Genomic DNA, 12,270 nt, shown 5'->3' on the forward strand with positions numbered 1-12,270 from the left:
CTATCAGAAAGTTGCTATCAGAAACAATGCCCGACTGTTTTGGACGTAATATGGTCGGTGTTTACATTAGCATCGCTAACACTCAGAGCTAACCTGTACAGGAGAGCATGTGTGTGAAGAAGCAGGAAATAAAAAGGAACTCACCTTGTGGTATAACCGGCAAGAGAGAAAGCCTTTGAGCTCCATACTGTTTCAGAGATAATCCTTGATAATCCATGATATGGCGTTTCATCACGGCAGTATTTAGTTTAGATCAGTGGTTCTCAACTGGTCAGGCCTCGGGACCCAACATTTCGAACCACTCAAATCTATTCAACAAAAAATTGTGCTGTAATATATATATACGCTTTTCAGCATACATTATTAATTAAAGTGAAGTACAGTGCATATATCCCTTATCTCCCTTCACAGAACTAAAGCACGCTNCGATGTCCTCGCCCTGAGGAGACGAGCATTTAGTCAGTTTGAGTTAAACAGCGTTTACAGACTCACACCCAAAAACACATCCAGGAAACCATTGACTTACAGACCAGGGGACAGGAAGTGAGGAAGCAATGTGTCTGAGCTGCAGCGTGCAGGAGTGAGTGAGTGAGTGAGTGAGTGAGTGAGTGAGTGAGTGAGTGAGTGAGTGAGTGAGTGAGTGAGTGAGTGAGTGAGTGAGTGAGTGAGTGTGTGTGTGTGTGTGTGTGTGTGTGTGTGTGTGTGTGTGTGTGTGTGTGTGTGTGTGTGTGTACCTGCAGTGTAGTTATAGACTTGTGGGCGTGCATCAGGTGAGGCATCACAGCCTCCAGAGCTCCGTGCCACTTGCAGGTGGCTCCAGGACAGGGACAGGTGTACGGTCTGAACTCACACACCTCCTCGTGCTCAGGCTTCTCGCTGTGGTGCAGAGAGAGCAGGCAGCCGGCCGACGAGAACTGGTGGGGGAGAAATATATGAGTTTAATATACTACACAGGTACCATCAGCTGCATGTAGTGTACCCAGGGGTGTGGTGGTGTCGGAACGCACTGGAGCGATCTGTTCATCTGTCTTACTAATCATACAATAAAGTACAAGTACTTCTGGGTCTCTGTGTCCTTCAACCCCTTGGGGGTGTGAGGTCCACCCCCCACTTAAAACATGTTCACATGGATAGGATACTCAATACATTTGCACCCTTTTTATATAGTAACCTATGTCCATAAGTGTCTGTGTTGTTGGTCACGCCCCCGTGCGCTCGTTATAGCACTAGGCCCTGAGTGCACCTGAATGCATGAACTGTATTTATGGTAAGGCCATTAACAGGTGATGCAATAATACTAACGGATTTTTTTTATAAATGCAAAAATTAAGAAAGGGAAAGTGTAATTAAATATTTAATTCCAAACATTATTTAAAATCATTATTTTATAAAAATATATAATAATTATTTGTTTTGCATTTTCCCCAAATTTCATAAAATTGTATTATTAATCTGGGTGAAATAAAGAGAGAAATGCACAAATACATTTATGGCAGTTTTAAAAGCGCCCCTCCTCCGTCCGGCTGAGAAACATCACGATTCATAATTCACTCATTATTAATGTAAATCAGGGCTCGACATTATAAAAGGCCCGCCGGCCCGGAAGCACTATTTGGACACCCCGGGCCAGCATAACGTACTTTCCACTTGCCCGCTCGGGCCACTAAAAATATTGTTTTAAAAAAAATGTTTCCTGTGGTATTGGTATTTTGACTAGGAATTGTGTTAAATTGTTTCGTTTATCAACGCTACAACATAGCGTTTCGTGAGTCGCTTGTCATTGTTGGGTGAAAAGCAAACAGCTGTTTGCTGCGGAGCGCAGCGCGAGCAGGCTCCCGTGAGCGCACTCATTCACTACAGACTATCGCGCCACCTAACCATTCGCCAAAATGTTTTTAATACCAGCGGTAAAAAAACAAAACAATCTTCAAATAAAAGAAGTCACCGGAGGAGTTAAAGGAGAGTGACAGGGAGCATGAGAAGAAGAGGGAGAGAACGTTTCAGCCAGCTTGATCGATGGAGTTGGCTTCTAGTGGTGCAGTGACGCGTCCTAAAACCCTTTTATAATCTATCGATTAGATTTATGATTCGAAAATTATAAAAGTAGGGTAGACATGTGGAGATTATCCGGCTGAACAAAACNCCCCACCTGTGTCTTGTTAGTCTGTGTGTGTATTTAGGTGCAGTCTGTGTTGGCTGGTAGCAGTGTGTGAGATCCTTGTGGTGGCTGGTGACTGTGTTCACGTGGGCAGCAGATTGAGGCTGTGTCATATCATATGTGTATTTAATAAACGCTCACACCGGGTTATATTTTTGGACGTTGTGCCTCTGCCTACTTGCTTGGTCGGGCCGCTCAGTTGTCAGCTTCACATACTTTTTAAATAGTCTTCATTTTCGCGAAATTGATTTATCAACTTTTAATACTTTTTAAGACCCCGTGGAGGAATTATACAGTTTTTGACAGAAATATTGTTTTCTGGCATCACTTTAACATTTTACGGGGGAAATCTGCATTTTGGTTTGAGGGCACAGCGCTCCTGCTACCTAGTGCAGACAAAAGCCTACATTTCATGTATGGATCGACCAAAGGCACACATTGATGTTCAAAGTCCTGAAAGATATCTAAATAGCTTCTTTGCCGTCTTGTTTCCATAAGATGGCTGATATAAGATAAAGTAATTTACCCGGCACAGACAAAACCCTGCTCATAAAACTAATTCAAAGCTAGATAGTGGTTTGACTGTTGTCTCAATTCCCACAGTCAGTTCAATGCATGTCGTACATTTTGAATACTGAAGCAGAGCGTGGATTTTGACCGTGTAGCGTTGAGTCAAATCCAACATGGCTGCCGTGCCCTCACAGGAAGTGACTATAACACCTGTTAGCTAGAGAGCCAGCAAGCAATGTTACGCAGCAGCCAATCACAACAAACTGCTCAATAATGTGATCAAATCAACCAGTGCATGCACACGTATTGAATATTGAATAAACCCATATGTGCAAAACGCTTGTTAGCCAAGAGGGCGGATAAAGAAGGGATCCACATTCAACTTCTAGACCAGGAGTACGCAAACTGAGAAATATATAAAAAGGGAATTCATATCTCATGTTGTGATCACAGTAGCGGAGGTGACCTCAGTGTTTCAGCACAGAGGACTCTTTTGAGAGAGATTCAAACACAGCGCTTCGTGGAGTGAATTCACAAAACGGCCCCAAAAAACTCTTGTTAGCGACATTTTGAAGGTTCGTTTGACGATCAAATCAAAACACTCCTAGAGATTATTGGACTCTTCCCTGAACGCAACAACAAACAGATCCACTGAAGCGAGAGCCTGGTCACCTGCGGACTCACCTGTCTGCCCGTCAGCGGTTTGCTGCGTCCGATTGGTCGGCCGCCCCTGACCTCTGACCCTTGCTGCTGTCCGCTGTTAGCCGTTAGCCCCGCGGTGCTAGCTGCAGCGACGCCATGGTGACGGGGAAAACCGAGCAGACAACGCCACTGACCCAACTCCCGGAGGAGAGGCAGGCACGAGGCCGGGCACAGCATCACACACACTACACACACACACACTACACACACACACACACAGGCCGGGATTACTTACAAACTCTGAGGCCACAAACGTCAGTTAGCACCTGATTAGGCCAAGCTTGACCCCCTCTACCATGCTGCACTGCGTTATATATCAGATGCACCCTATAGGACTCATCATTGCTCACTGTATAGCCTAACTGGATGGTCCTCACTCACTATGCGTAGGATGCAGCATTGGTTTTTATTAATGTATAAAGCCATTTTAGGAAAGCTTCCACTCTACATATGTGCCAGATCTGCTCCAGTTTGTGACTCTCACAACCTCAGACCCAGTGCCTGGATACGAGTCCAGGTTCCTGCTGTGCGGACTGAGGCTGGGAAAAGGAGTCTCTTTCATTATGGTCCTTGGTCTTGGAATGACCTTCAATCACGCCTCAAACTGACGGCACTCGTCTCTATAGCCTGTTTTAAATTGAAGTTGTCTGAGGTCCTTACCTCCAGCTGCTCTTGCAGTAATAAGTAGTGAACTTTCTTACTGTCCTAATGTGCACAATGTAGACACTGCTTTTCCTCTTTTGTTTACGTTGTTGTGTTCTCTGTATTTGACATGTCTGTGTTATGTGTAAGAACGAGTAACGTTGCTGCCTTCTTGGCCAGGTCAGCATTGTAAATTAAATTTTGTCTCAATGTTTTCATCTGGTTAAATAAAGGTTAAATAAAAAGATTAGCTGTGGTTGCGTATCAGACTACAGACACCTAGTCGACGGCGTGTTTTGATGATGTCACAGTAATTGGTTAATGGCATGCCAGGGAAGATACAAATAGTCTTAACGCAGTGATCTCACAATCTACCCGTCAACGAACCCCATTATTTCCGTGATCATACGACATCGTTAGCAAGAGGTTAGCGTGTAAACTAGATAAATTAAGTTTATTTATTCTCACATTTTAATGCCTTTTTTAATGTTTTTTTTTAAGTGGATCATAATAAATGTGTCATTGCCAAAACTACGCTCTAGTTACTGCGCATAGGACGCTGAAGCCTTTGCATCATGACTCTAAATCTGTGTTGAATCTGCAGGAGAGCTAGCCGACGTTAGCGGCTAGCTGTTAGCTGACGTTAGCAGCTAGCTGTTAGCTGACGTTAGCAGCTAGCTGTTAGCTGACGTTAGCAGCTAGCTGTTAGCCGACGTTAGCAGCTAGCTGTTAGCTGACGTTAGCAGCTAGCTGTTAGCCGTTAGCATGCGGTTGAGCCAGGTTACATTGTGGTGCATTTTTCAGTAAAAACTATATTAGGCAAAGGTAAATTATAAGGTTATCGTGATGTGTTCATATGTAATGTTTTTAGCAGAAAAACATCTGGATTTAATCGCAAATTAAGACCCATTTATCTTCCCGGGAGAAACCGGTATGCTAACGGTGATGAAAAGGAGTGTTTTTAGTGGATGGGATTTATTGTTTTAGTTGAAATGGTTTAAACTGGTAAAGAAAGGGGTTTAATTCCACTGGTACTGGTGTGGACTATAGCTGCGTTTCTCACCAGAGCTGGTTTGTGTCCTTAATCCAGGGTCAGATTTCTAGGGTTTCTTTATGTTTTGGTCCCTCTCTGCTCTCCGTAGGAACAGATCAGGCAGCAGCTGTTTGAGCAGACTGCAGGGACACGTGGAGATCAGATATCAGAGATTAAAACATCACGTCACATGTGGAAATAAATCCTTTTTACACCGACGAGGATGAGAAGAAAAACCATACGGCCTTTTTTATTAAATAGTCAATTAAAATAGCAGCTCTGGTTAAATCTGAGGCAGAAATGATGTCCAATTAACTCTGAATATGCTATTAGGTATGAATTAAGGCTGGGTAATATCACAATATATCTGGTTTATTGGCAAGTATAAGGTTTCCAAAACATAACAATATCTCGTCTTAAATCAGGGTAATGATAAAGAATTTGAACATTTAATTAATAATTAAAGTATTTTTACAAACTAAACACCAGCTGCTCTGCTCATCATACATACCTCAGACAGGACACAACATGCTGTGTGTTTGGAGACAAAGGACCTTTCTCATTATCTCTAAACAATACCAAAGATACCTGCTGACTCCATTTCAGAGGAGACACTGACTACAGTTTTACAACTAAATAACTTAAAGAGTTACATTTCAATCTGACATGAATAACAAACTGCAGCTTTTTGGTTCATCAAACATCAGAAAAGAGAATCTTAAAGGATGCGTTTGAATGTTTAAATATATATTCACGTTAATATGATATAAAACAGAAACACACTTTACATTTCTGCAGGAAAGAAATATTAGAAAATTAAATTAAATATCACAATCAAAACAGTCTGTTGTTTAGGTGACGATCGAGTCAGCTATTACAAGAAACTCATCAATAATCAAGTGTTTAAGGTGCTAAAAATATCAACAACAACAACAACAACCAATACATAATCAATCAGCGCACACACACACACACGTACCGGCAGTAATGCAGCTCCGCTCTCTCTCTCCTGCTGCAGCAGAAGAAGAAAGAGAGGGGGAAAAAAACAGTTTTCTTCTTCTGTGGTCACGAGACCAGGCCACACACACACACACACACACACACACACACACACACACACACACACACACACACACACACACACACACACACACTCCGACCTAGCAACACACACACTCTGCTGTCAGTGAACGTCTCTTGGAAAAACACAAACACACACAGAGTGGGGGCGGGGAGAAAGAAAGCAGAGAGAGAATAAAGGGGGAGTATCGCTCCTCCCAGCATCTGTCCACATACACACACACACTGTAGTCTCTCCTCTGCAGTGTTTACATCACGTGTGTGTGTGTGTGTGTGCGTGCGTGCGTGCGTGTCTTTATTCACTCATGACCTTCACTTTCTTTCTGACGCTGTGTTCACACCGAACGCAGAGAAGATGTTTTAATAATATATAAAGGATGTGATCTTTGAAGCAGATGTACCTCCTTTGGACTCCTTTGTTTACATCCAGAACAGTGACATCACTTTACACTCACGCTCCTATTGGCTAGCGCTCAGACACATTGTACGTGATAGGCTAAGGGGCGGGACATCTGTAAGCGGTTGAGCAATCACAACAGAGCCGGCCAGCTAACCAATCAGAGCAGACTGGGCTCTGGTTTCAGACAGAGGGTGAAAAGAGGTGCTGCAGCACAGAGAACAATAAAGAGCGTTTGAACATTTGAAGAAAGTCAGAAGAGCGCCCCCTCCTGGTGAAACACAGTTACTGCAGTGAATACTTTGAATACAGTCTCACTCACACATACAGTCTTACAAAACACACACACACACACACATACAGTCTTACAAAACACACACACACACACACACACACACACACACACACACACACACACACACACACACACACACACACACACACACACACACACACACACACACACACACACACACACACACTAACCTTCAGTGAAGTACGAGGTATTAAACTTTGAACACTTGCACATAAAAAAGGAAAATCCTTGAATGCCACAAGGTAACCGAACAACATGTGTAATATTATCACCTATCATGCTACGTGTAGGCCAAAGCATAGGTCTCAGAGATATAACAATATATAAAAACCTGTCTCTGAAGTGTTTTGCTCCAAACACTAAACCGATCACCCATTAGCCATGCCTCATATCCCTCTATTTCACTTCCTGTTTCTAAAGTGATGATTTGGGGAATAAAGCTTTTAAAAAATAAATAAGAGGGGGCGGAGCTTATGCGGGACCCGGCAGCTACTGTCTAAACTAAATGCTGCCGTGATGAAACGCCATATCATGGATTATCAAGGATTCTCTCTGAAACAGTATGGAGCTCAAAGGCTTTCTCTCTTGCCGGTTATACCACAAGGTGAGTTCCTTTTTACTTCCTGCTTCTTCACACACGTTGTTTACGTCACGTTGTTGATACGTCCGGAGACATCTTGTATACGGGCGTCATGTTGTTGTTGATATATCTTATAAACCAGATCAGAGACACAGTGCTCATACTTCATCTTTCTACAAACACCCCTGGTTACTTTATTACCAGATTCAAAGAGGTGCTTTTGCTTCAGGGTCACAGAGCAGTCATTAAATCAACCAATCAAGGGTCAAATGTTAGTCAACTTGTGCAAGAAGATGATATTTATAACGTCATGTTAGGGCTGCTCAATTAATCGTATTTTAATCGCGATTACGATTATGGCTTGCAACGATTACAAAAATAACGTAATCGAAATAAAACGATTATTTTTTTATTATTATTACTTCTTTTTTTTAATAATTTTTTCGTTGGGTTTTTCAGTTGAATTGTTCTTAAAGTAAAGGATAATCAACTGTTAAAAACATGCTGTTGACATTTTTTCTCCAATAAATGGATGTTTTCAAAGACAATGAATAATCGCATTTAATAATCGCAATTACAATTATTGACCCAAATAATCGAGATTATGATTTTTGCCATAATCGAGCAGCCCTACGTCACGTGTGTGAATATGAAGGGATTAAATGAAATACATGAAATCACTTTGTGTTAATGCGTGTTTATGATTTATTTGTGTGTTTTCTGAGTGTGTTCTCGGCTCTCTTTGCTCTCGCTGCTCGTCTTTCAGTCGGCCTCAGGCGCTCACTTCAACTTTAATGTGTAACGCAATCAGAGGCGTGACCCGGACTCCTGCACCACATCATCACACATACTCTGCATTATCAGGGTCCTTTCATCCCTTCTTTAACACGCTTTCTTATGGGATGCATTTATCAATATGCTAATGAGCTTCACCCAAGATAACGTTTGAGGGCAGAGGCCTCAGTACTACGAAGCCGGTTCAACAGACCCTGGATATGTCTGAGTTACCCGGCTTACCTAATCCAAAACACACGCGCTCTCGCTAAGCGGTCCTACAACGCTGGTTATCAACTCGGTAACTCAAGCTCGGTTTCTCTGTCCGGCTGAGTGCGCGTTCACATGAAAGGGGCGGGGCTAGCAACATTTGACCAATCACAAACATGGAGAAGCGTACTGACAGCGCAGCGTCATACTTCCTGAATGAAAAGTCAACTATAATATTAGACATATGAAGAAGTTAAACTTTAAACATCCATGACTTAAACACTTTATCCAGGATCAAAGCCACATAGCTGCACCTGCAAGGTGAATACAGCTGGTAACAGAACAAGTGTTTGAATGCGTACATTAACAGGTTTATGATATCACTGCCCCGTCTAAGACACCATCTGACTTTCATTACATTTGACTCGAGTGTTTCCTCAACTTAATGTGTTGCTTAAAATAATACTTCTGCATACAGTATGTGACACTGTGAGTGTTGCACGGCCAGATACGGCTCAGCTGACTCAGATAAGGAGATATATGATACATTATGATGTGATATGCCGCGGACTGTACTGTTACTCTGATCCGGTTACTTATGTTGTGGCAGATATTTAAGTAAGCTTTCTTAACTCTAATGTTATAATAGTCAGATTGCTCTGAAGATGGGAGGTGATATTCTATTAATGTTCACGTTCACACAGTCGGTGATTTTTGCCGGCCGTCTTTCCTGCAACGGCAGCTTTTCTGTATTTCCTTTCTCCTGTAATATGACTTGATCGCTTTAAACTCCGCACACGGAGCTCTGATTGGTCAGCAGGCAGTGCTTTCACTGAGTTGAGCTCTTAGCCTGCAACCTAACCTGCTCCGGACCAGGTTAGCCGTTCAGCATCAGTTACCATGGAGATCTACCCCGCTAAAAAGAGAACCAGCTTCATAGGACCGGAAACCCAGAGTTACCCCTGAAGTTAGCCCGCTAAGCGAAAATCTGGCTTCGTAGTACAGGCCTCTGGTCTATGTACAAGCTGGTGGAGTGAAGTTATATTTAAATATACTGAGATTAAGAAGAAAATATAACTTTTTTTGCGGTAGAAAATGATTTAAAAAAACATGAATTATTTAGCAAAAAACTCACATATGATTTGAGTTAAAGGTTGGAAAATGTCTTAAGAAAATAGCTGTTAACCCTGTGAGAAAACAGGTCATTAAAAACATGAACAATGAAAGATAATGGAGCCTTATGGCGAGCCAACTCTTCAGAGTACTTCTTTAATCTCATGGGGAAAGTCAAAATTCCAGAATAATAATTGTAAACAAATACAAGTACCATGTAAATAAACACACTGGTTTTAAGCATGTCCAAAAATAGAGAAATAATAATAAATTAAATAGTAATAATTCTAAATAAAATCACTGATAACAATGCTAAGAAATATGTATACTAAAATACTCTTAAAAAAAGTTAAAAATACAACTTCAGAAAAACGAAGGTTTTGTTGTGGTTCTGTGTGGAGCCCCGTGACGTCACAGAACGCACACGACGCGCCTGTGTGTCACATGATGAGGAAGTCGTATGTGTCTGAGTGTGTGTGTAAGAAATAATAATACATACATTAATAATAAATAATAATTCTTAATAAAAGCAATCATCACAATGTTGAGAAATATTCAAACTAAATCACTCGTGAAAAAAGTAGAAAATACAACTTCAGACAAACTAAGGTTTTGTTTTGGTTCTGTATGGAGCCCCTGACGTCACAGTACGCACACGAACGTACCTGTGTGTCGCAGAATGAGGAAGTTGCTTGTGTGTGAATGTCTTTGTGAGAGTGTGTGTGTCTGTAGGTGTGTGTTTCTCCCTTCTGTTTCCCTCTCACCTTGCAGGGGAAGGGTAGAGTGGACGCCACCTTCTCCATGGCCAGGTTCCGGATGCTGGGGCTGAGCGGGCCGCGGCACGTCGGGCAGCAGCTCAGCTTCTGGCGGCACGCGTTACACACCAAGTGGCCCGCCTGGCACTGAAGGATGGGCGGCAGCACGTAGTCGAAGCACACCGGGCACTCAAACAGGGCCGTGAGCTCCGGGGACTGGAGACCCCCCACGGTGAGGGAGAAAGAAGGAGCCGCGGCGGAGGTCCCCGGTCCAGGAAGAGAGCTAACGCCGGTTGACGCTGCAGCGGAGGCGGCTACCGATATAGCGGCAGACGCGGCAGGACCTCCGGATCCTCCGTGCTTCACCGCGCCTGGTTTCCCCCCGCCTGCCCCCTCTGAGGACGGGCGGCTCATGGCTCCCAGCTACTGCGGTTCTTTTCCTCCAGAAGAGCCACCGTGATGGGATGTTTACTATCGGACTGTGGACTCCCGGAGCTCTGCTGCTGGACCCCGGAGACACATCCTCTTCTTCTGACGGGGGTATGGAGGGTGGAAACCAGCGGAAAAGGCACGTCACTGCCACCTACTGTACTGGAGGGTGGACCGGAATTATCCACCCCCAAAAATAAAATAAAATTCGTTTTTAAAACGTTTGTCTTCAACAATATAATAATATTCCTGGCCAATATTTTATCTTTTTTACATTTGCTATTAATTCTCCTTTTAAAATTTCATATTTGTATTGTATTTTTTATATATTATTTTTTTGTCAGACTGTATGTTAATATTTGTTCATTTATTAAAAAATGTAATACATTTTTCTAAAACTTTTTCCTCAAATGTTTCCCCCTCCTCCTGTACTGGAGCGGGGACCGGAGTTATCAACCCCCAACATATAAAATAAAAATAAATACGTTACTTGTCTGTCACCACTTTTTTAGCTTTTTTAAGACTCTCTAAATAACCCTAACCAATAGGATTAATGTTTGTTATTTTGAGAAATTAAAAAGTTCATGAGCAGGAACAGCTACCCACTATTAAAAAGTGGCGACAGATAACCCACAAGTCGGAGCAGTCTCCACAGCCTCCCCAAGTACAATAAATATTTGTTCTCATTCTCTTTTTGTCTTAAACAATATAAAAGTATCCCTGGCCAATATTCTTTTTTTACATATTTGCTATTATTTCTCCATTTTAGATTCATATTTTTATTGTATTTTTTATATACATTTTTTTCTACAAAGTTGGATTTGAATTTTTTTTTTTAAATACATTTTCTCTCTTTTCTAAAGATTTTCCTCAAATGTTTCCACATTCCTACTGTACTGGAATGATCTACCACCAAATATAAACTAAAATAAAAACAAATAACCTTTTTATCTTAAAGGTCACCTATCATACTATTTTTAGGCAATAGCATAGGTCTCAGATATATAAAAATATATAAAAACATGTCTATGAAGTGTTTTGCTCCAAATACCAAACAGATCACCCATTTTAGCCATGCCTCATATCCCTCTATTTCACTTCCTGTTTCAAAAGTGCTGATTTGGGGTATAAAGCTTTTAAAGAGGAGGGGTCTGAGCTCATGCGGGACCCGGCAGCTAGCCTACTGTCTAAACCAGGGGTCGGCAACCCTTTTGATATGAAGTGCCATTTAAAAAAAAGAATTGTTATCAGTTATTGTTATTGTTTGTGAAGTCCACTGAGATAAATGTAACATTTGTGATATTGGGCTATATAAATAAACATTGATTGATTGATTATCAGCGTGCCAACGATCGAGAATTATCAACGGGGGGGTTGAGGAGCTTGACGCTCGGGGAAGCAGTGTGTGGACCTGTCAGCGCAACTTACATGATGCCGAAATTAACAAACACATTTAAATAATTGGTTTAAACGGCATAATAATAAGGACGATCGTCCGTTCTGTGATTCTCCAGAGCACACATGTTAGGCAGGGCTGCACATAACTGGTGTGCAGCCAAAAAAAGAGCACC

At 42.0% G+C, this 12,270-nt stretch overlaps 1 protein-coding gene across 1 annotated transcript; it reads right to left on the reverse strand.

Annotated features, from left to right (window-relative positions):
- Positions 1-271: 271 nt before the first annotated feature.
- Positions 272-10,889, reverse strand: LOC104954862 (E3 ubiquitin-protein ligase Siah2-like). The gene is made up of 4 exons (XM_010782058.1): positions 10,280-10,889; positions 735-914; positions 423-439; positions 272-308 (listed from the first exon to the last, which is right to left on the reverse strand). Exons 1-4 carry the CDS (start codon positions 10,682-10,684, stop codon positions 272-274), a joined length of 639 nt encoding a protein of 212 aa, XP_010780360.1. The 5' UTR covers positions 10,685-10,889.
- Positions 10,890-12,270: the final 1,381 nt, after the last annotated feature.

The sequence above is a fragment of the Notothenia coriiceps genome, unplaced genomic scaffold (genome assembly GCF_000735185.1).
Source record: "Notothenia coriiceps isolate Sejong01 unplaced genomic scaffold, NC01 NC01_scaffold00024097, whole genome shotgun sequence".
NCBI classification, from domain to species: domain Eukaryota; kingdom Metazoa; phylum Chordata; class Actinopteri; order Perciformes; family Nototheniidae; genus Notothenia; species Notothenia coriiceps.